The sequence below is a fragment of the Rhincodon typus genome, chromosome 2, assembly GCF_021869965.1.
Source record: "Rhincodon typus isolate 14 chromosome 2, sRhiTyp1.1, whole genome shotgun sequence".
Taxonomy (NCBI): Eukaryota; Metazoa; Chordata; class Chondrichthyes; order Orectolobiformes; family Rhincodontidae; genus Rhincodon; species Rhincodon typus.
The window spans coordinates 134,191,005-134,217,081 of record NC_063333.1 but is presented as its reverse complement, the minus strand read 5'-3'; the positions used below and the strand labels follow the sequence as shown (position 1 = coordinate 134,217,081).

General features: G+C 39.0%; 1 protein-coding gene and 1 pseudogene across 5 annotated transcripts in view; both read right to left on the bottom strand.

The window, feature by feature from the left end:
* fhod3b (formin homology 2 domain containing 3b) overlaps positions 1 to 26,077 on the bottom strand; it is a 607,059-nt gene that overhangs the window by 493,680 nt on the left and 87,302 nt on the right. For all 5 annotated transcript variants that reach the window (XM_048611383.1, XM_048611368.1, XM_048611373.1 and 2 more), the window contains exon 4: positions 20,457 to 20,521. In XM_048611383.1, the coding sequence (XP_048467340.1) occupies positions 20,457 to 20,521 (65 nt within the window). The remainder of the gene's footprint in view (positions 1 to 20,456; positions 20,522 to 26,077) is intronic.
* LOC109916051 lies at positions 3,471 to 3,996 on the bottom strand (annotated as a pseudogene).

Sequence of the window (26,077 nt, the reverse complement as noted above, 5' to 3'; positions counted from 1 at the left end):
TTTTGTTCCTGATTTACAGCATCCGCAGTTCTTTCAGTTTTTATTTAGTCAATATCAGTAGTTTGACATCATAGTAGAGGGAGAAAAATTCGATCAAGGTAAATGTTCATCAACCAACACCATTAACAGTCAAAATAGAAATATAAGCAGGTGGTCATTCAACGTCTCAAGCCTGCTCCGCCATTATACATCATGGCTAACTTTGCATTTGAATAGGATTTTCCCACACTCTCGCCATTTCTCTCAATGTCATTCATTAATGTGTTTTGAATACGCTCAAAATGACTGAATATGATTTGAGCTAACGGTAATGCAGGACAAGTCCAATCTTTGAGTAAAAGATGGTTTGGCAGACCATAAGTCAATAGGTGTGAAGCTGGAAAATCACAGCTGTCTGACCTGCTATGCTTTTCCAGCTTCACATCTATTGACTCTGGCTTCCAACAGCTGCTGCCCTTACTGTCTCCAAGTTGGCAGACCACAAGTTTTATTTTTCTTGTTTGTTTATTGTGGAGGCAAGTCACTGAATATTCAATGAACTTTCGACAAAAGCACAAAAATGTTGATTACACAAAACAAAAACAAAAATAAACTTACAACTTTATTGCATGATTCCAGTAGTTCTGGTATAATCTCATTACAAATATCAGAAGATTCATGTCTTTCATTCTAGCAGTAAGTCATTCAAAACTTCAATGAACTGCCCATCTCTTATGTCAATACTTGCTTTTCAATTCAATTTCTCCTGTACATTTACTCAGTCTCTCCCTCAGACCCTTAAAAAAACACTAACTCATTTCATTTATTGCTCAACATGGGTTTCCAAAAGCCATGGTTTCCAATGTGTAAAATGTCTGTCTGACACCTCCATAGCTTTGTTTCTTGAGCCTAAGCAACTCTGGTCCTTTTCCTAGCCCTGACTACTTAGACTGCTAACAACCAGCACTTCTGCCATTATGGACCTCCTCTGAACTGAATTGGCTTCTTACCCCTCAGTACTAAGGACTCACATTGAACAAGAATATCACCCAGTGAAATAATTATAATCATTTGGCAGAAACCACATTACTTCTAGCTGTTTTGATTTATGTTTGAAATGACTTTGTCCTTAAAAACTGAAAAATAAATTCACATTCCTATCTACTTCCTCAAGTAACTTAAAGCATTGCCTGCCAAAAATTTCCACCTTTGCCTGCAAAATATTCAAAGACTCTGCTTCTACTGCCTCTTTAGGAAGAGATGTGTTGCAGCTTGTAGAACTTTGCAGTGTTTCTTCATTGCAAGAGGGGCAACAGTCAAAACATTGTTGCTGCAAAATCCAAAAGGTCAAGAAAAGCAGCACATATATTTAAGTCTTTCAGCTTATTACTCCTTAAATCAATAAATCTTGGAATGCACCATTGATTCACAGCCTGGCACAATTAAACAGATTTCTATCTACCACTATGTGCAGCAAAGAGCGACAACCAAAATGAACATCAGAACCTCCTCCTCACATTCCAGTGTGCAAGCAGTGTCTTATCTTGTAAATAACGAAAACAACTTAATCTTCAAAATTATTGTACCTACAGAAACATACTTTTTACACCACTGAAACCAAATCAGTGCAATCTCTGCAATACAAGTAGATCCTTTCCAAAAAGGTCATACCAAGTCAGAAAGAAAAACATAGGAAATGTTTATCCCATGATCGTATTGTATTTGTGTAGGTGAAAAATCTACAGATGCTCATTTCTACAAATAAGGACATGAGTGAATTGACGTAGTTGTGCCTCAGGGAATAGATCTGCATCTGAAGTTTCTTAGACATGGACTTCCAGATGTTGGTAGTGATGTTGAATGAATTTTCTGACTTAGCACTCTCCTCAAAAGATAGTCAAAGGGAGTCATTCAACTAAATTCTTATGCATCTTCCATAAGTTAAGAAAATGCCCATCACAGCAGAGAGGGAAACATTTTGAAGATACCCAAATGAAGAAACCTTACTGAAAAAAAAAACTCATGTGCTGCTAAGCTCTTAACGCTTGCTTCCTCATCTTCTCTTTGCAAGAAGAATCAAAACCCTGAAGAACCCAATTTTAATTCAGGCTGTTTGACTGTCAGACAACATAGCTCCTGATCCTAATTGAAATGGTGTCCCATCTCAATACTTCACAGGTGTACTTTACAAGGGCAGAGACTTCAGTGCATGAAATCCTAACCTTTTTGATCTAACACTACTGCTGGTCACTATCTAAAGCAAATACGTGGAAGGGAAAGGTTGATACATTTCACGTCAGAGGGGATCTGCAGAACACCGGGGGGGGGGGGGGGGGGGGGGGGGGGGGGCGGGGGTGGGGGGGGAGAAAGAAATTTCCCTTGATTGAATCCAAAAGAAAAAAAAAGTTCCAAACCCATATCTATTTACTGCCTCTAAACAATAAATTGATCACTGTATCTTTCCAATATCAATATACACTTGCGACAACAGAACACACCCAAACTCCTTTATGGCAAAGCCATTGAATACACAGGCTTGTTCCATCCAATGAGCAATCTTGAACACAAAACTTTGTTTCTGTGACCATTTTCCAATTGTGTCACAGAATTACATCTTTCTAGATGTTTCCCAGAGTCAGTGAGCTCCATTTGCAATGCTGTGCAGCAATCAAATGCTAACTAATGACCTACAGTAGTAATATGATTATACTGGTTTGTTGTTGCTTACTCACCAACAGTACTTGCACTGTCTTTTGTACATTACACAAGATAGAGTGGTTAAGCCATTTGATCTGTGAAAATTACTCAATCAAATGCAATCAGTTTTTCTTGCACTTTAACTCCACTTCCTATTCATTCTCCTTATCCCTCAATTACCCAAGAAACTAAAAAGCTGTCTGTCTTTCTCAAACTGACTGACTATCTTCAGTCATGGAGCATCCAGACTCTCTTGGAGATAAAGGAGTGTGAATGTGAAATTGAGAGTGAAGTAACTTCTCATCTTTGTCTAAATGATTGGACCCTTATCCTACAATTGCTCCCTCCTTGGCCCCATGTTCCCAATCAGATAAATCTGCAAGTATTGACCCTGCAAAGACCCTTCATAATCTTGAACATTTCAATGAGATCATAGAATCCCCAGTGTGGTAACAGGCCATTCAGCCCAATGAGTCCACACCAACTACACACACACACACCCCTAATCTGCATATCCCTGGACTGTGGGAGGAAACTGGAGCACCCAGATGAAACCCACACAGACACTGGGAGAATGTGCAAACTCCATACAGACAGACAGTTGCCCAAGGATGGAATTGAACGAGTCCCTGGCACTGTGAGGCAACAGTGCTAACCAATGAGCCATCATGCTGCCCCAAAATATTTTTTTTCCCCCAGAACAGCACTCATTTCTTTAGTATAACTTCCTTCTAAATTATCCAGGAGCGGGGGCAGTTGGACACAAATAGGGAAAGACAATACTCAATGCCACACTAATTGCTGTCCTCCATAGAGAGCCTGTCAAACAGGTACTCGCCTATCCCATTCTCAGGAGCACCCAGATGCTTAGAGATGGTGAAACAGTCCTCAAGTTGATTGATGATCTTGACCTCCTCATCCAAATAACGAATCTCCAGGAAGTCACACAAATGAGGGTCAGTCTGGGCAGTGGCGAGTTGATGTAGATCCAGCAAACTCTGGTTCACTATCTTCTCCAGATCCAAGGCAATCTGCATTGCCTGCAGACTGTTACCCAACTGATCCCTCTCTAGCTTCACATCCTGGAGGAAGATTCAGCCTCCACACCGATTCTAGAATTTCAACAGCTTCTTCACACGTTCCCACTTCTCCTGGGACTGACCTTTGAAGAACTGGGAGAAATTGTGGAGGGCAACATCATCCCAGTCAAAGTATAACAAAGACTGATAGAGATAGGAAACAGGTCAATTCCATGTTAATTTGTTTGTTGGCAGCAGCTTCACAATCCTGGTGATAGTTTTGACAAATCTGGGAGTCCATTTTGTCAGTACAATTCCTTCAAAAACAAAAAAAAAAAAAAAGGCCCACTAAAAATACAAACCCAACCACAAATCAACACCAACTCACTCAGATCACTGGTCATTCAAAATTTTAAGAGTATAGGCTCAATTTACTCAGCTTCTCGTTGGTCACTGGATGAGATGGCTGTCCTACAATCTAAAAGATAGTCATCATTCTGCCTCCAACACAAATATGTTTCCATGAATACGAAGACTTCTTTAAAACAAAAAAACAGGATTGCCAGTATGATCCAGCCCGAATTACCATGCAGTACAGGTATGAGTGGTTTGAGGAAGGGAGCTCCAGCATTCTGACCGAGTGACAGTGAAGGAACAGGATACACTTCCATGTCAGTATGGTAAATGGCTTTCAGTAGATGGTGTTCCCATGTAGCCACTGTCCTCATCCTTTTAGAAGGTAGAGGACATGGGTTTGGAAGGTTCTATATTCCGGCTGTGGTTTGAAAGCTGTATAGAATTTTAAAAAAATATTTCCAAACATGACATGGATTACTTGCAATTTAGCAGTGGGATGATAGTACGCACTAATTTTGAACAAAGTTTCGCAAATTGAGATCAGATTTTTAGATTTCTTGTATTTTAGATTTTATTGCCACATGTACTCAAAAATAGATGTACACTGAAAATTGTACAAATTAGTGATGCAGGTACAAAATAGTAAGAGAAACAAGAGTTAAAAAGTTAAGCTTTACTTCATATTTCATTGTTTTTCTACAATTCTAAGTCATAGCTTAATTAAAATTTTTAATAAATTAAACTGGGGAAATAAAAGGAATAAGCTAAAAGTTCAACAGTCTTGGAGTCCTCCACTTATCTTGCTCTGCTATCTGTTCTTGACAGTCATTTGAAACATTCATGGTGGCATTGAGATATTTTTCTAAAACAAAAAGGAGTGGCTGGATTTGCTGATAATCACCCAAAATTCTGTACAAGTATTTACAAACATCTCTAATAAAATTTCCATAGTGAAAATGTAGGTAATGGAGAATGGGCAAATTAAGACCTTACAAATAAAACTCCCTCCAAGCACAAACCTGACTAGGAGAATAGAAAAACAGAACAGGGAGAGGGAGAGGGGAGAGGGGAGAGGGAGGAGTTGTTAACAGTGCCACCTGGGAGGAAAAACCCGATACTAATTGTTGCAAGTTTGCAGTTTTGAAGATAGCTCCAAAATGCTTAAAAAAAATCCAACTCAAACAAGTATCAAGGAACAAAACTGTCAGTCTACTCAAGGGGCAACTGTAAAAATGCTCATTTCTTTGAATAATGAAATATCCTTTTTTGCTACAAGCCACATAAGCATTCCTGGATTATCTCTTCACACATAGCCTTTTCAAACAGTGTTCAACTGCCTGGGAAAACAACTCCCTTGTTTGTTGGTTCTTCACAGGTTAGTAGGGGTGTTGGGGTGGGGGAAGCAAAGCCTATCCACAGCTTCCTCTTGTCCATCTTAGGATGGAGATCTTACATTCTAATCGTAACTACATTTCAAAGTAGTTAATGGGCAGTGAAGCACTCAGGACATCCCGAGGTTGTGAACAATAGTATACAAATGACAGGTTTTCCTTTTAGTTAGAAATTTACACAACTGAAGAGATTTTAAAAAGAAAACCCATGCCCCCATTCATATCCAGTTGAAAAGCATGGATGGATTTCTCAAGGAAGTCTTTTTATTCTTTTCTGCACCTGCAAATCACCTGTTTGAAAATGGGCATGATCAATATTGGAACCGTACTTAATCATCAGTACACTCCAATTTCCCCATTTACAACTACAGGTATGATGAGATGTGATGTAGTAATGCAATGTGATCTCAACAAATCACAAGCTTCAAGATTACCATTAGGAGCAAAAGCTTCACATTGAACTAGTGAACCCTCTCCTTGCAATCCTGTAGGACTGGAACTGGATAACCGCAGGTATCTTAGTAGAATACACAATAGGTGATGGCGGTCGTATCAATTTAAGAACAAACACCTCATTTAAAAAAACTGAACCTTCTCTAAACTGATGTGCATTCACAAAACAGACTCACACCTATGAATAGGATGGGAATGACCTCAATAGCATGCGAGTGAATGAGCAAACGATCAAGTGCAAAGCCACGAACTGTCATTTAATCCATTAATCTCTGTTTGCAACATTCCCAGGCACATTTCTCTGCCTCACTACTAGTTGACATCCTGTAAATACTGTAAATCTCCTCCATGATGCGCACTTTTCAATCCTGAAGATTTGACAAACGGCACTTGTGTCCAAGTATTCTCCGATTACATGCTTCTCATGCTCTGTTACACCATGTAAATTCCAAACTCAGTCAATGGCAGAGTATAATTGTGTTTGCTCTTCGGAGAAGGGCAAAACCAAGAAGTTCCTGCCTGCATTAAGCTCAGGCAGACATTTTAAAAAAGATACCTGCATTATTTGCACAATTCACAGACCAAAGATTCTTGGTGTTTTGGCCAAAACATTTACCTTAACCAGATGAGTATTAAAAAATATTATTTCTTGTGGATAGATTAGCAACAGTTCTGCTCTCAGCTACTCATCCGACAAACCACCACAAATCGAAGTGAATTAATCACCAGGAAGTAATAGATCTTGACTAGTTACAATATTCAAGTACTGCTACCACAGTGTTTCAAGGTAGATAAAAATGTGGAACTCTGGAGAAACTGGCAAGAACCTAAACTTTTGACCTCATCCAAACTTGTACATCATACCTGCAACATGAGTTTTAAAATAAAAACAAGGACAAGGACACTTTAGTCATGGCATCAAGGAACATGATGCAGTTCAAGTGGAGGAAGATGATGGTAGGCAACAGGATAGACAGATGTCAGAAGAGACAAATGTTCTCCACAGTAGGAGCCACCAAGAGTCCAAAATACGGGCTACAGACTACAGAATATGCATTAGGTTTTTGATTACAGGACTCCACATTTCTCAATTCACAGCAGTGACTTAAGTGAAGGGAGCCAAGCAACTGAAACTAAAATTGGCTGACACCACCAAGATAAACAGGAAAACATTATGAAGAACATCTAGAAGTTGCAGACAGGTAGGCTAGGTGGAGTGAGCCAGCAAAAACATTAGCAATGGAATATAGTACAAAGTTACTCACTTTGTCAGGAAGGGTGGCAAAGCAGATTATGACTTGGATGAAAAATGACTACAGAATTTGGAGACACAGGGGGATTTGGCATTCTAGTACAGGAGTTACAAAATGTTACCATGCAGGTACAGCACAATCATAATCACTAGCTTCTGGAATTCCAAGTGTAATATCTATAGGCTCCTCTTTATCCACAACGTATGTCACGGCTTCAAAAAGGCACTCCAATAAATTGGTTAAAACATGATTGCACTTTATGCTGACTGTTCTAAGTAAAAGCTATAATTGATTAGAAAACAAACAAAACATTCTCTGACAGACACCAGGTTAGTGGCGAATAGCCGATCTTTGTTTTCTGTCTATGAAGAACAGGGCAACATTTGTTACTTTCCAGTCAACAGAACATTTCCTAAAATCGATGGAATTTTGGAATATTAAACACCAATGCATTCACTACCTTATTAGAAACGTCTTTTAAAACCCTAAGATGAAGTCCATCTGGATCCAAATGACTTATCAGCCCACAGCTCCAGTTTGATTGGTTCCACTTCTTTCACTTTTAAAATTTAACCAATTCCTCTCTTGTTCCACCTCCTGATTCAGTTACTACAGATATTTTTTTGTATCCTCTATAGAAGATAGTTTGTGTTTTCACTTTATCCTTCATTTCCTTATTACTTCTTTTTGACTCCCATTCTCAGGTTGGTTTTACTCACTCAGCCCTTTTAAAATACCTGTCAAACTCTTGCTATACTTTTTCCTCTGCCATTCTTTATATTCTGACCTGCCAGTCATCTTTGCATAATTATATGCCTTCTCCTCATGTTTGATGCTTTCCCATTAAGCGTGGATGATAAGCCCACACTGCTGGATTTGGTAAAGAGGTGTTCATTCAGACCAAAACTAGGACTGACCAACAAACAAACAGAGTTGAAATTAATTGGGAATTCAAGAGACATTCCTTCACCTAAAAAAAACATAAGTGGTCAGGTTGTGGAACTTGCCTTCACAAACTGAGTGGTTGCGGAAAATGGCAAAGATGTACACTAAAACATGTGAACCTTTCCAAGGGGACTTTAACAGGGCAAGGGGAGAGAGGCTGGTATCCCATTACCTGGGTCACCATTTATTTACACATGGAGAGGCCTTGACACTGACCCAGCTCCCTCAGAGCCAGCTCCGATTGAACAGAACTTCTGACACTCCCATTTATATCTGACAGCCAGGGCTCCCCGATTGGTCCAAATTAACAGCCCCAATCAGGGAACTCATTTCTATGGAGGTCCACTTGGCTCACCCTGTTACAATCACTGCATGAAGAATGCAGACATGATGCTGTCCCTTAAGGGAGAGGCTAGAACCAGGCGATACAAACGGGTCTCCCATTTAAGACCAAGATCTTAAAAAGCAAAACCATCACATGTCTATAGAATTCTCTTCCTCAGAGGAAGTGCAGGGGCGGGGTCCTTGAATAATTTGTAAAAAGACAAATGTGTTTCATCTTGTTTGCCAAGACCTTAGGATATACAGGGTAGGCAGGAAGTGGAGAGGAGTCAAGGCAACAAAAATCAGTTCAACCATGGTTTTATTGAACAGCGAACATGCTCGAGGAGCCAAATAGCCTACTGTGCTCTTGGGTGGTAAGCAGAAGCTAGCAAGCATGTGAGGGAGAAAGGAACTGATGATTTTGGTGGCAGAATCAATGTAGTTTGTGTGGAGCATAAACACTGACAATCTATTTAGATCAGTTCAGTCTCTGGAACAGAATTTTGTATATTAAGGTTCCAACTTTAAAAAGATACAAAAGATCAAATGGCACAAAAAATTAGCTAGAAATAAGTAATACTCAATACTTAAATGGCATTCCCATCTGTGGCTTTAATGGGGTTATAAACTCAAATTACTTCATTAAAACAGCCCAAAAGTCAGAAACATTAAACAGTCATCTGCTGGTCTTGGAGACAAGGGGAGTCTGGTTGTGTGTTTTGGCATTTTAACAGGGTAATAATTTCGCTTTAAATTAGCAAAAAGCAACTAAAGGGAAGAAACAAATGTTACAGTTTGCAAGTCCATAAACTAGCACCCATCCTTCATGCTATTTCTTTGTTACTGTGTAACCATTTCAGTTTTTATCTCAACTACTGGATAGAACCCATTAACAAGAAGGTTCACATGGAAATAATCAGCATTTAAGTTAAGTATCATAGGAAACGCAAAAACCACTATATCAGGAGCTACAATAAAGCTACTCATCTTGTTTTGCTGAACTGATCCCTCCCTTTTCCACAACCATCTTTCAGTGTATATGTCTGTGTTTTCAACCCTGTACATTAGCCCTTCCAAAGGACAGGTGTGCTTCAAAACTCTTTGATCAGCCTTTCACAGATGAAAGTGAATTGACTTAACATGGCTCATAGCTCAGGTTTCAACTTCCAGATCAGCCTGTTCCATAATATGTCCAAGGTTTAAGTGGGAGGAGAATCTCAGGTGTACAGGTCTGGGAATGCAACTACAGTCTAAATCACCAGAGCACAGGAGAATTTCCATGACAGCTGGCTGTCATCTTACTGAGAATCACTATCTGCTTAAAGGCTCAACTGTCCTGCATTTTTAGTACACAAGACTGTTGGGTCAGACTGTTCTTTAGGATAACCAGGTTTGGGGGAAACTAAAGAATGAGAGAAGCACAGTGAGCTTACAGCCATTACATTGGAAGCTGGTTTCAAACAGATTTACTCAAACAAGTAATTTTACTGTCTATTCCAATACGTTAACTCTCCAGATGTAAAGCTACAAAGGCATTTTTAAAAATGCATTCAAATTTAGTCTCAAGCAGCTGTTAACTTCAAATATATTAAGAAAGTTAAACCATCCTGTGGTCATCCCAAAACCATAGTATAAAAGTGACATTTAAAGCACATTGAACAAAGTATGCAACCCCTTCAGTTTAGGCAAATTTGTCTTCCTAGCCTTATGACTTTTAAAGGAAGTGTGTGCAAAAGTCTGAGCCAAGTTTTAGATGATTACCCTTTTTTTTGGGAACTATCCTGCCAACAGAGAAGTTGTGAAAATTGTCATTGAAATTTAAAAAAGTTATCTGAACAACCCTCATACTGAAAGGTTTAAAAGCTTTGCTTGGATTAGTTTACTGGTACATTGTCATTTTGAGAGATAGATTTCATGGATACAAGTTTATGAAATATAGGCCACATTTTGAATTAAAAGCAAACATATTATTAAAACGAATCCTGGTTCGGAGAATAAACAGAACACTAATATTATAAACCACATGTTGAAAGCAGCTTTTCTTCTGCAACAGGCATGCAGCACGGAGAAGTTTAGTGAAATGCCATCCACATCTGGTAACACCTAACTTGTCATGCTTTTAAATACACTTTCCCATTAATGTAAAAGTCCACAGCTCAGTAGTTCTAGACTTTGGCTACTAGATCATTCCAGACAGCAGATATACCAACTTTCATCTGAATCCATGTATACAGATACAGTTCTTTGTCGTCTCTATTTGTAAAACATTGAAACCCAGGGTTGTAATGATAGCCAAATTCTACTCCAAGACAATCTGCAACCTTATGATCCAGGATGCTTCCCCCACTCTAGGACAACCATCAAGCCACGGCATCAACCCTGGTAGAGAAAAGTGCAGGAGGCCATGCCAGGAGCAGCACTGGGCATAGCTAAAAGTGAGGCCTGAACCTGAAGAAGCTACAAAACAAGACTAATTGCATGCCAAGCAACGGAAAGCAAGAACCAAGCAATTCCACATTTGGCTAAAGGATCAGATCTAAGCTCTGCAATTTTGCCACATCCAGTCATCAATGGTAGTAGACCCATCCTTAAATGGATAGGGAGTCCAGCTTATCAATGCAAAAGACAAGGCTGAAGAAGTATTTATCTTCAGTCATAAGTGCCAAGTAAATAATCCATCTCTGCTACCTCCAGTAGTTCTTGGCATCACAGATGCCAGTCTTCAGCCAATTTGATTCAGCCCACAAGACATCAAGGAAGTGGTTGGGCACTGGATACTGCAAAGGCTACAGGCCCTGACAATATTCCTGCTTGTGCTCAGAACTTGCACTACTAGTACAGCTACACTGGACTCTACCTGCTAATGTGGAAAAATTGTCCAAGTATATTGTACACAAAAAAGCAGGGAAAATCCAATTTGGCCAACTGCCATTCCAGCCTACTCTTGATCAGGAAAGTGATGGAAGGAGTCAGTGTTATCAGCAGCACTTGCTTAGCAATAGCCTGCTCACTGTTGCTCAATTTAAATTCTGCCAGGGCCACAACTCCTGACCTCATTACAGCTTTCATTAAAACTTGGACAGGGAGTAAGGAAAAAAAGCTGAATTGCAGAGAAGATTGTGACTGCCCTTAATATCAAGGCTACATATGACCAAAGTGTGTCATCAAGGAATCCTAGAAAAAAATGGAATCCATGGGCATTATGGGAAGCTCCCTGCTTGGAGTCAGACCTGACACAAAGTGAAGATGGCTGTGGTTGTCAGAGGTTAGTCATGTAAACTCCAAGACAATTCTGCAGTTCTTCAAGGCTGTGACCTCAGCCCAACCATCTTCAGCTGCTTCAATGACCTCCGCTCCATCATAACACCACAAGTGGGGGCAGCAACTGATGGTTACAATGTTCAGCACCATTTACAATGGCTCATACTGAAGCAGTCCATGTCCAGATACAGCAAAACCCAAACAAAATACAGGTTTGAGCTGACAACGGCAACAAACATTCGCACCACAAGTGCCAGGCAATGACCATTTCCAAAAAGGGAGAATCTAATCATCACTGAAATTCAAATGGCATTATCACCATGGAATCGTCCACCATCAACATCCTGGCAAGTTACCACTGACCAAAAACTCAACTGGACTAGCCGTACGAGTATTGCAACAAGAGCAGGTCTGAAGCTCAGAACTTCGCAGTGACTGACACACCTCCAGGCTCCCCAAGGCCTGTCCGCCATCTACAAGGCATAATACACGTTTGTGATGGAATACTCCTTGCTAATCCAGATAAGTGCAGCTCCAGCAACGTCCAGCTTGCTTAATTGAGATCCCATCCACAAAACATCTAGTTGCTGCACCACTGACATACTGTAGACTTGAGCGGACACCATCTACAAGATGCAGTGCAGAAATTCACCAAGGCTCCTTAACAGCACCTTCCATACAGAAGGAAAAGGATAGCAGATACAAAGGAACACCACCATCTGCAAAGTTGACTTCCAAGTCCTTCACCATCCTGACTTGGTGATGTATTGACATTCCTTCAGTGTCTCTGGGTCAAACTTCTAGAAGCTCTTCCGTTTATACCAATCCAAACAGACAGCAACTATTCAGGAATGCAGCTCCCTGCCACTTAAGGGTGGTTAGGAACCGGCATCAAATACTGGCCTAGCTAGGGACATGTACATATCTCCTAAATAAATGTTTCATAACAAAGTTGAATTGCACAGAATAATTGGTTAATGAATTCTGTGAAAAATACAAGGTTTGGGCAGAAGGCTTCAGCCTCTCCAAAGCCTAGGCTCCAGAAGGCTATTTTTAGCTCAGTACTGAAGATCTTTCAATCACATGTCTGAGCATCTGCTGTTTACTGCATTTACCAGTATGTAAGCCGTACATTAAGAACAGTTGACAGTTAATCTTAAGTCCCTTCACTGTCAGAATGAATATTTATTTACATTTTCCTTCCAAAATGCTCAAGGAAACTGGAGCAAGCCATGCAATCAGAGCTATTTTAGGCAATAGATAAATGTCAATTAAGGTACAGGAATTTTGCTCTTCAATTTGAACTCAAAAAATTCATGAGAATAAAGAACGGTTGGTAATTTTTGATTTCAAAACAAATTTACAAATAATGTATTTTTAGCCCATTTGGTTACATGTTCAGAAGAGATTTATTTAAGTGAATTCGAGGTTGACTTTTTTCCTAAAACCATAAAAAAAAATTGGAAACCACACAGCCAATTAACATTTGAGCATTCTCTGGGGTAGTGAGTGTTTCTGTATGGAACTTTATGTTTATTAAAGACGGCATCAATCAGCAAACTCAGTAACTGTGCCAGGAGTTCAGTCAAATTCATGTACTCCCAACAGCAGAGAATTTACAAATACTTGAAAGCATGAATATAAAATGCAGGGAGTGGAGGGATGATGTCACATTTATTGCCACAGTGGTAGGATGACCTTATGTGCAGGAACATTGGGGTTGGAGTCCTGATAATTCAGAAGTGATTAGTAGACTTGGCAAGATTCTTCTGGGAGCCTTTAAAATGAAACATCAGCCGTTACTGCAACATTAGACTACAATGATTAGATTTACACATGCCCAGCACATAGCTCATCCCCAGGAGTTTAGTTTGGGAACTCAGGTGAGGGTCAGACTTGCTCCGACATCTCAGACCCCAATTTTCAAACCATTACTTTCTATTGTTCCTCTAGTAATCAAATTTGTCCAGTGCCAATAATCCAATGTTATGACAAAGCTACGAATAGATTATTGTTACCGAAAAAACAAACATTGAATTTCCAACTTGCTGGCCGAATTTAAAAAAGGGGCTACATTAGATTTTTTGATCTCAGAAAAATGTTGCAAGGTTAGAGGCAAGAAGCTGCAAAGACATATCAATAAACAAACAGAGACACAACATAAGCAACCTAGTCATTTCACAGACAAAATCTATTACACGATCGCAAGGTGTAGTTTTGAGGAGAGTTGAACTGTGTATAGGCGCCATTAGCTGCAACACAAGCAACCAACCTGAGATTCAGACAGCAATGTTTCACTGCAGGCTGTACTGAGCAAAAAAGCTGTCTACAGTCTGAAGTAGGCCAACCCTGGTTATGATTATCCCTCCCCAGTGGTCCAACCTCTGCCACTTGTGTTAAGTCATTTACCACATGTTGAACAGTCACCTTCTTGATCCCCAGTACCTAATTCTTCCAGAGGTGTAGGTTTGCATCTGGCTCTTCAAAAGAAGAAGCCCAATAGGCAAAGGCCAGTTGAGAACAATAGCTTGCATTTAAAGAGTGGATATTGATGTTGTGTGAAGTGAATACAGGAACGGTTTTGATCACACAATATCTTCCTAACCAATCATTTCTTCCAGACATCTGAACGAATAATAATAACACAATAATCCAAAAGGTAACCCCCAACTCCCCTCCTTTCCTTTTCCAGCACAGGCTTAAATGCAGCAGCAGACCTCCTCACAAATCCTCCAGGTACTTAAGAAAAAAATTAAAGCTAGATTCCTGTCAGACTGAACTGCTAACAGCATCCACATGTTCCTACTTGAGTGCAAGAGTGATTTTCTGTTCAAAATTCATTATTTCTGATGTGTAATGTATAAAATACTGCTAGCAACCTGATTCACGACTTCCAGCACAGCACACCATCAATGACAGAATTACGATGCAGAGACATTTGGTTACATTACCTCTAGATACTTAAAATGAGCAGAAAGATGTATGGACTTGATATTGAGACTGATGCCACATTTCTAAAAAAAAAGGTAGAAATTGTTCACAAAAGAAAAAAAAGGTCACCATTGAGGTTGCATGAAACTTCTTCGAATCATTACACCTAGGAGGTAGTGCTCATCACAAATGGGTGCTGGACTTTAACGGGCACACGTTGTGCCAGCAAAATAATCAGGCACCATTGTCTTATGAGATAGTAGGAACTGCAGATGCTGGAGAATCTGAGACAACAAGGTACAGAGCTGGATGAACACAGCAGGGCAAGCAGCATCAGAGGTGCAGGAAGGCTGACGTTTCGGGCGTAGACCCCCGAAACATCAGCCTTCCTGCTCCTCTGATGCTGCTTGGCCTGCTGTGTTCATCCAGCTCTGCACCATTGTCTTATGTCGTTTTCTGCCCAGGTTCACCGGCAATTGTGACAAAACTGGAGCTTTTGGCACATGAGAATAGGAGAAATACCACGATTTATCATTAAATTTCTTGGTGCTCAAGGGAAACTAGATGCATTCCATTTCAATTTGCCACAGGGGAATAAAATAAAATCAATGTACGCTAACATAATTTTGAAACAGCAGGCATTGTCCTTTTATAAAGCAAGTCAGTATCCTTGTTAAAGACTAAGCAAGTTCAAAAAATAAGTGTCCAATGAAATATCCTAGAATTTTGTAAAGGATCCCAACTGTTTAGAAGCAGGCCATTCAGCCCATCAAGTCCTGCAAAACTCAACCCCCATTCTATCCCGCTAATCCTGCATTTCCTACGGCTAACCCACCTAGTCCTCACATCCCTGGATACTATGGTGAAATTTTCTTGGCCAATCCACCAAACTTGTACATCTTTGGACTGTGGGAGAAAACCCACAGACACACGGAGAAATGTTTAAACACCACACAGACAGACAGTCGCCCAAGGGTGGAATCAAACCCAGGTCCCTTGGTGCTGACAGGCAGCAGCACTAACCACCCCACCCCACCCCCTCCAAGTTGTGGTGGGATTTGCAACTGCAATAAAATCAGACTAAAACTACATTAGCCAACAAAATTACAAAAACGCTACAGCGTGCACCAAATCTGGGCTGGGGTGTATAACAAAAAGAAAAATGCAGCTTTGGAGGAGTGCCTTGCCCTGTAAATCTGCTGAATTCAAAAGCTCCCAGTCTCCATACTAAAACTAAGTAGTAAAATAGTGTAAGAGTACACAGAAGTAATACCAATAATGCTTGTGTTAATAATAGACCAGCCACTTGGAACTTGCTTCACCATTCAATAAAATCAGATTGTGGCTTCAACTTCATTTCCCTACCAATAAATTATTCTACGATTTTTTGAATATCCTCCCCACTTTACTAAATTTCATATTTACATCTAGCTCATTCTTCCACTGAAGCCCAAAATGTTTGGTATTACATAATTCCCAATTTCCCCAACTGTATTTGGTAAAGCATTCTGCAATCATTTTGTCAAGACGTTTCCAGATACCAATCCTGAACACTTCTTTTAAACAGATTTCATTTAGATCTTAGTGGCCTAGAGTCCTAAACGGATTTGAAAACTAAATATGGTCAGCATTAAACTTTCCCACTTCACTTTGGCAAGATACCAAGGTCAGAGTAAACGTCTGCTTGATGCTTACTTCAAAATATCAAGTTTTTATAAAATGGGCCAGCTCCTTCTATGCACTCAACAAAATTCAATGAGATGGGGGACACCAGTCATTAAAGTGTTATTAATTTAAAGTGCATTTTAATCAATAGAAATTCTGAAGATTAAAAGTCTATAATATCCTAAGCATTGCTCATTTTACAAGATGATTATGCTATTATGTTATAATTTTCCCCCTTTCTTGCAATAGAATCAGTTCCTAGATTCTTCCCTACGCAGCTGCAGGCAAAGTAGGAACTCAGTCACCTTTAATATATTATACTTCATTAAAATCAGTTAAAAATATACTTTCAATTTGTGCAAATTCCTCAGGGCAAACACAAAGATCTCTGATCAAAAAAAATCAAAAGAATATGGATCTGACTGACAGAGGATTCATTAAGTTGCAGCCTGGACAAACAAGCAAAACTAAACTGCAACTAAAGCTAATACTGGTAATTCCCATGTTTAGTCAGTGACACATCAATGCCTGTAACAGTGGAAAACTACACATTCTTTTTCAGTGCATTTATTCAAGCTGTATCGTTATTAAATAAAAAAGGTGTTCTGACGGGACCAGAGACACTGCTGTGCATGAGGGAGTTATTTCTAGACTCGAGCACATCTTGCAGTTGGTCAGTGATCTTGGTTGACAACAGGAAGCAGATCGCATCGATCTCAGAATCTGGGGCAAGCCATTGGCAACGCCCTGTTGCTATAGAAGCCTTTGAAGATTCACTCTTTTGGTTTCTTATTAAAGAACTGAAGCATAACTTTATATGGAGTCTGATCGACTAGATGGCAATTCTAATAATGGATTACACAGTCAAATTGACCGCACAATCACATTAGTGCACAAGAGAGATTTTATATTAGAGCTTATGTTAATAAGATTGAACAGAGATTTGGGACAACTTCACCTTGAATAATTGAGTAGGGAGTTGAAAACACAAGTAACGTGAAAAGATAGGGAGGGAAGAGGTAAATAATGAAAAGCCTTTCATTTATCATCCTTGTTCTTAAGAAAAATTGGGATTATTTGTAGATGAAAATTCACCCAATATTTTACTCACTAGTTTCAAGCTGGCCTCATGGTTAGTCCAAAGAATAGTTCAGAAGATGTGACCTCCCTAAGCTAACTGCCTTTTAACTAACAAAGGACATGAGACACTCATTGATACAAATCAAGCCTGAACTAATCAATGAAGAACATTGTAAATATTCAAAGACCAGGCTTCTATACACTCGCCAGGAGATTTTTGTAGTTTGAGCATTGTCATCATCATTCAGAGAGAAAAAGGAGCATGTTACCAGGTGGCATATATGCACATGTCAAATCAGGCTTGAAGCTTATGAAATTGAGCAAGTAGATATCAAGCCCATTGAAACAAAACACCATTTTATTAAACATGACCCTGAAAAGGCAATTCATTTAAAACTCAGATTACTACTTATTTCACCTTTTGTTCAACCAACTAAAAACCTTGCAGTAATTTTGCTTCAGCTTGGATTCGATTATCTCATCTGCAATAGTCCTGTGTGATTTACTCACAAGAGGGTGGCTGTCATTGGTGTGCAATGCAATCTAGGAATCCCTAAATCATGTCACAAATATACAAAAGAAATGTTCTGGTTCACAGCAAGTGCATAAAATCTAACCAATGGCAGAATAGAAATGTTCAGCCCCACAAAATGAAACACTTTATTTGCATAATTCATGCCATCATGTTTGCAAATCCTAGAAGCTTGCATGCAGATGTGATTTATATATTGGATTTGAAAGTTCTCAACTTGGTTATAAATCATAAAACATAAAACATAATGAAGCTTGCCTCTGGAGTTAATGCAGATCTTGAGTTACAAGACTTCAAATCAGATGTAAACTTCCAGACAAAAAAAGGTCACTAATATAAATTCATATCCAAAGCTCTGCCATTCCTTTTTTTAAAAAGGAAAAGTTATGTTTAAATAAAATGCACTGAGTGGAGAAAGATTTGAGACTGTAGACAAGAGGTGCAAGTCACTGAAAAAGGTGCAGGATAACGAAACAGAAAGTAGTTAATAAAACATGCAATATTCTAGGCTTTATTCATAGGGACATTGAGTACAAGGCCATGGAGTTTGTGCTGAACTCGTACAAGACACTTGGTGGAATTCAGTTTTGTTCAACACACTTCAGGATGGACATAAATGCATGAGAAAAAAAAAGTGTTTAAAAAAGGTGGTTAGAGAAAATAGTTCCAGGGATGAGAAACTTCAGTTACCAAGATTGATTGGAGAAATCGGGACTGTTTTCCTTGAAGGGGAAGACAGAGGAGAATTGATAGAAGTTTTCAAAATTGTGGAGGGTCTGGACAAAAGTAGTTAGGGAGAAATGATTCCCATTTGTGGAAGGCTTCAAAATGAGAAGCCATATATTTAAAGTAATTTGCAAAGGCCATGAGATGCAAGAAAGAACAACTTTCACACATTTAATTAGGGCTTGGAATGCACAGTCTACAAATTTGAGAGATGGGTTCATTCAAGAGGGCATTAGATGATTATGAACATAAAATGGATAGGAAAAAGGCAGAAGAGTCATGCAGACACAATGGGCTGAACAGCCTCTTTTTGCACCAGAACAATCATGATTCTGAACTGTTGCTCACTTATGTCTGAGAATTTAGCAGTGAGCCAGAAACTATTCTACCCACATTTTCACCCTTGTAACGAACTGGGACTTCAGACCTTTACCATGACCTACAGGAATTTTCAGAATATCCAGAATGGTCAGATTTCTATCCACCTGTGAATACATTACTGTTCTTTCCTCTATACATTGCAGGGAACATATCTTGACTAATTTTGTTTGTAGTGCCACCGAGCAATAATTTCCAGTAACTATCCAAGACATTGCTTAATTGTCCCATACAGGAGCTGTGGAAGTATGTAAAGATGGCTATCATTGACCAAGGTGTACATTATAAACATTTCTCCCCCCCACAAAATTGCTGCAGTCAGGGACAGGGGCAGGGCCAGGGCCAAAAAACCTTGTGCTTGGGCTAGGGAGCCTTCAGACCCAAGTCCCAATTAGCTCTCTCAGACTACTGGACCTCTTGGATCCACATCCTGTACACACTTGGCCTAGACTAAATCAAACTAAAATTTGACAATCCTAATGCATGAAGTTTCTTTTAATTAAAAAAAACTTCAATTCATTTTAGTACCTCTAAAATTTATTTCCATAATGTGAAAATAACATTCTGCTGACCTTCCAACTTGGCAATTTATATTCACCTTAAGGGATTCTGCACTTGACCATCTTCCATTCAGGATATAGGGACTGTTCATTCCCTAAGCTCATGACAAATATCAGTTGCACGTTCTCCTCTGTGTCCTTTTCAGAGTATTCAGAGAAGCATCAACATTCACGATTTGGTTATCTAAGCTGTCCATTTAAGAGGCTGCACTTTTATATGGAAGCACAAACACAGCAATGCCAACATGATGCTGGGATAACTCTACAAGCCATTGGCTCTGACATAGAAACAATCTTACCCTCACTTGAAACAATGAGCTCTGTTCTAGGAGGGCCAAAGTCAACAGTAGTACAATGGGCACTGTCTGCCTTGTTGGCTGTAAGCCTCCAGCTAGTCACACATTGGTGTTAACTTCTGTGCACAAAAGCTGTGAATGCAGCAAGCTGCAATAATTCAACAGCTCCATGTACAGCAGAATAAACTGAAGTTGTGGTCACAAGGTCTATTTTTCACTTGGAGCATTAGGTACAACAGCATCACTTTTTAAAAGTTGTAAAATGAAGGCTTTTCTTAAAACTAAAATAGAGTGATGGGCCATAGCCCTTGCAAGATATGTTGCCACGGTCTATTTTGGAACTCTATATCATAACAGATTTTAATCGAATGAAATCCAATGCACATTTATAGTCAGGACAAGGGATAGTTTAACACTCAGTTTGAACTGTGCTCTTAAAATGTGCCTTTAACATGTATACATCCAATTAATGCAAAGCCTAGATATCCCAGACATAATCAGTCAAACACTGAGTTTCACTTTCACTGTTCTTCAGTTCATGGCCATTTTGTTCATGTTCTAGCCTGAAGCCCACTCACCTTCTCATTACTAGGTAAGGATTTGACTTACCAATACAAGCATGGACCCGGACTGAGAGTTGTGTACGCAGGATCATGCTGTGCTTCTTTCCTCTGCTGAAAAAACAAAAGTGGAAAGTACTTAGGCTGCAGCAAATAATGTCACGTCACAAAAACTAAAAACACAGCATTTTATTTCATAAAGAAATGCAGCTCAGCAGATATTTGTTATCTAGACCCATTGTTAGGTAGTAGGTTCTCAGTCTGATACAACTCTAGAGGACAGGATGAGGAAAACTAATTCAGTCTATGAAGTCTTTCTACAAACAACTCATTTTGAGTCCAATACCAAATCAGCTGCATGCAAAATTTCTCAATACAATCCCAGTCATTCAAAAGAATGAATTCAAGAAACACACCTGTTTACTTCTGCTAGATCATATTCCAGTCATTGTCCTCAGTCTGGCATTCTTGCATGCCAACACTTGAGGAGTTTTGTGCAAAATATTTGACCACTTTTACTTGTACATGCATCCCTCAGTCTGGCTTACAGCCACTGATCCAGCAGGTTTGTGTGGCAAGTGACCGGGCACATTAGGAGATAGGTAGATACAAGGCCAACACAGCAGCACAACATCCCCAGTCTCCCAGAGCTGTATAACGTGCTAATATGGCTGTTTGCATTGGATACAAGCGAGAGAGCAGGTGACCTGCACAGCTGCAATATTTCAGGTGAGGATGGTGTGTGAAATTGCAGCTTCCATTTGCAAACTAAATTAGAGAGAGTGCTCACATTGATATGAAAATCAATTATTTTGAAAACTCCAATGTTGGTCATTTACTTGACAAGGTGAACCACATGCAGAAAGAAATCATATTTCATGACAAGTTGATAAATTTAAGAATGATTATTAGACCATAAGTAATCATGAATCAAGGATATATAGCAAGAAATTGGCAAATGTTTCATAGACGGATGAATGGATTAGTAAGTTGCTAGGAGCTAGACAGTTATTTGATGAAAAGCTACATCTATCCCTCAGAATTAAAAAGGGCATGCAAAATACCTAGTGTTATCAGCTTATCTCTGAACCTTTTGATTAGGTTCCTGCCTTGCCATACTCCTAGCTACCCAATTCTCAATTCTGTTCTTGAGAAGGAACAATAGTAGCACACAGACACTAGTACAAAGCCTATAATTAAGCCACTAATCATGTTCTGTCATGCTTCAAGTTACTTACACTGGGCTGTATTATATACCGTGCATCATTACGAGAGGGAGGCAAGAATATTTACACTATTAATAAGCAAATTTTTTTGCACTATGGCAACTTCTTTATATGAAGAAGAGGCTTTAATTGTCTTGAAGTAGTGTATTAACACCAGGCATGTCCAAACATTCCAACAGAAGCAAGAAACTAAAATCATACCTGTATTTGTCAGCTCCTAACCATAGACAAATTTCATGCCAGTGCACCAATCACCTCATTTCTTTCCATACACAAACTCAAAGAACAGTCATCAATTAAAGGCATGTTCTGCTGTTGAAAATTCCTCTTGTTCCTTTCAAAAAATTAGGAACAGGCAAACCCAACAGGTCTTGGCATGATCATGAAAAATTCATCACATCCTTGCAAGATCGCATGCTCCACAATGTTCACTGTCACAAACATCTACAAATTCTACCTTGCCACCAGCCCCCACAACTGGCATGGATGTACTAGTTCTTCAAAGCACCAAAACATGTAGGGTGTTATTCTTTCAATCACCTTAAACACATGGATCACATCTGCTTTATCACTCAGTGTTTATCTTCATAACTCAGTCATATCAGGCCAGGGATTTGTTTGATTCTTGCATCTTTTGTCTGATGCACTGGACCAGATTAATTTCTGAAAGACTTGGGGACAATTAAAAAAAGAAGAGAGAACCATCTCCTAACCATACACAACGTTAATGGAATCAACTCAGTTTCTCCACTGTTTCACACACCTCGGAAATCTTGAGCCATTGTCTGTATTTACGAATCCTATTGGCAAGGTCAAAGTCATACACATGTCCCTTCTCTACCAACTCTTAAATTGACATGGGGTCAGAGGACAAGTAGCAGTTATGACCCCCTAACACGAATGAGCCCTCATACATGCAGGAATCTCAAAACCCCCACCTCCTCACTTGATGCATGGCACTTCCATGTCCATTGTAAATTCCTATATAGATTCAATAAACTTTGAAGTAAAAAGACCATGTGTTGACCTGCTGAAGTATGCATTCAATTTTTAAATACAAAAAAACCATTACCTTTATAAAACACATCAACAAACCAAGTATTTAAAGTATCTAGAACAGAAGCTATATTCACTTGACTCACGTTCTTATGCAAATGAATATTGAACCATTGATAAAATAGTTCACAAAAAAAAGTTTGTCAATCTTCTCTGCACGTGTCAAAATTAAGCCTCTCATGGGAGATAGAAACCTGATTATCATGCAATTAACAATCGTAGAAAGAATTATGAATGGATATTTTACCTGACTCACACTTTATTATTATAGCGTTCATTGGCTCTGTATGGAGTGTATATGAGTAAATACATTTAGAAGTGCTAGGAGTTGGCATGAAACCATAGCTAGTGAGCATGAGGTAAAGACAGCCTAAAATATAAACAAGCAATTGATAGCAAGACCTGGATAATGGAGATGAGCCTTCACTCCCAGTCTGCTGCCATTTTGCCCGTTGTGTCTACGCTGCTTAAGAGACTATACTAATCTACTGAACTAGTCATGATGCTCTGGAAAACTCTTGACTCAGGAATGGTTTCATGCAAAATTGAACACTCCATTTTTTTTTTCCAAAAGCCCAGGAGATAAAGAGGAGAACTGTTAGGTTCAGTCTCAAATTCTGCTGCAGGGAAGGTAAAGGAAATGAGGCAAACTTAAACAAAAAAAAAAAAAAAAAAACCACAACTTGCATGGAGATGCAGTTATATTCAAAGTTAACTTCTAAGAAGGTAACCAGTGTTTTTGTGGTGCAATGGTAGCACCCCTACCTCTGATCCAGGAGGCCTGGGTTCGAGACACACCTACTCAAACAGTAATAACATCTCTGAACAGGTTGATTATAATATCTCTGGTAACTATCTAGTCCAAGAACCCCTTATCAAGATGTAGGTCATACCTTACCCAAAGCAGGGATTAAAAACAGCTCCAAGGTGGCAACAAAGTTTCTAATGGCACACTGGTAATGTAGTGTCTCTACGCCTGAGGAACAAGACATTGATTAAAATCCCACCTGCTCCAGAAGGTCAGAGTGTCATGACAGGTCTCAACTGGTTGACTTGAAGAGTTCTAAGGCATTTGTTATGCAGTGGTAATGTTTCTACCTCTGAGCTAGGAAGCCCAATTCAATCCCACTTGCCCCAGAAGATGGTGTGTTATAATATCTTTGACTAGGTTATTAAAATAGGTCTAAGAATCTAAGTATAAAGCAGTCTGTAACAGATTGGTTTGGAAATTTTTAATCACTCAAGCTTCAATTTTTGAATGAGTGACAAATGATTATGTGTGATTGATGACTGAAATGATTAACTTGTAGGTATGTGTGCAGGCCATGGTGATAGTGAAAAAAACATATCTTGGAATAAAATTCATTAATTCTAAAAGTTTATTACTTTAGGAGGGCTTACAACTGAGCAATGAAAACAACAGTACATCAAAAGATTTTTAGACAATTCTACAAACTAAGCCCAAGAGAAATACCTATAACTTGGGAAACTTTTCCCTTCCATCTGCAGTTTTGGGGAATTTTGTAGTTGTTCTTGAAGAAGATGTATATATAAAGTAGTGCTCCTAAGAAGACAGTAAAACTAGACTGTCTCAGAGTAAGGAGTTTAGTAATAATCCCAAATTGGTGGTGTTCGGATAAAGCTCTGAAGAGGTTATTTGAAACAGAGAACATTTAAACTCAGATGTACGAGAGCACCAGGAAAAAAGCTAGATTGTCTAGACGGAAACTAGAGTTAGGTTTAAGCCTAAAATCGAGGTGTTGAGATTTCTTGAGTACTGCTCAAGGGGTGCTTTTGTGCATTATAAAACAGGTCTTTTTGGCATTAATGGGATTGTGTTTCTACCACATGCTTCAAAAATATATTTTTTAAGAAATCTTATATGCAAATAATTTAGCCTATTCATCTTGATTTCTTTTGCTTCATAAAACTTTAAGAATAAATCCGCAACATTGGGTGCTTATGTCCCACTGAGAGACAAACTCATTAAAGTCAAAACTAAAAGAAAATATGACCCATCATGACAGTTTTCAATCTGGGATCGAACTTGTCCCTTAAGGACATTAGCTGGGATCATAATCAGTGGTGGATTTTATCAAATTGAACTTGAAGGCATTCAAAAATATTCTGCAGAATCTAAAAGTAACACTGAAAGACAGCCCATGGAATTAGAAATAACTATCAATCCGGTGAGGAAATAAGTGCTGTGGACATTCACAAATATTCTGGGTCCCAAAAAGTTAGATTATGAAGGCAAATTGTATAGATTTTTATTCTGAGCATAGACAGTTAAAGGGTCAGTCTAACAGAGATTTTCAAACCAATTAAATGGTTTCTCTTTGTCCAGGAGGTAAATACAATTTGTTCTGGTGGAGACTAGAACAAGGGGATTTGACCATAAAGTTAGAAGAAGGTCACTAAAGGTAATGTCACAGAACACTTGATCCTGGGCCAATGAAAATTTTAACTGAGTTGATTGCGATGCCTCCAGGCTTATGGAACCAAGACAGATGTATGTGGTCATGTGGTGTAAATCAACCATGATCTAACTGAATGATTAAACGTATTTTGATAGGCTGAATGGTCTAGCTCCATTACAATTTCCAGTCGCCTCACATAACTAATGCCAGTCATTCTTACTACATTCTGGTACATCTCTATACCTTCAATGTCTCAAAAGCTGAGCTTAAATTAGTAAGGACGCTGAATAAAAGTACCTATAAAGATTCTCATCTTATTTATTTTTCAGCTACTGTAAGTAGAGTAAAAATAGAATCATACAAATTCTTTTTAGAGGTTCAACATTTTTCATTTACTGCCTACATGCTCACAGAAGTCTAAGGAAGAAATATTTTTTAGCCAAGTCATTGGTTTCTTCTGAAGACCAGTATTAAAAACAGTGAGCCTCTGCTTACTGTTCAGACTCATGAAATACCATTTAGTTAAAAGCTGGTTAGATATTGCTTTAACTTTATCTTTTATAGCATGTACAATTAATGATTAAAGATCAAAAACTTTTCTTCCTCACTTCAAGGTAATTACTTAGAAAAGAAGGTATATGATATTACCAAAAAGAGCTTTCTAAATGCTTTTTATACTTTGCAGGCAACTACAAATATTGACATACAATGGGATCACATTTTTTCAGATGACTCATAGCATCAGCTATCCAAAAAGGATAACTGCACTATTAACACAGAAAACACCGTCAATACCAGTTTGATCTTTCGTAGCGTTGCACAGTTTCAGTCAGGGTGCTGCTATCTCAAGATGAAGCAGAGTTAAAGATAGGCAAGGGTGAACTGCTTATCTTTATCATTCGGAACAGCTCAATTTGAGTAGATAAAGAGACTGTTTCCTCTGGGAGGAGGATCTAGAAGCGTACAAA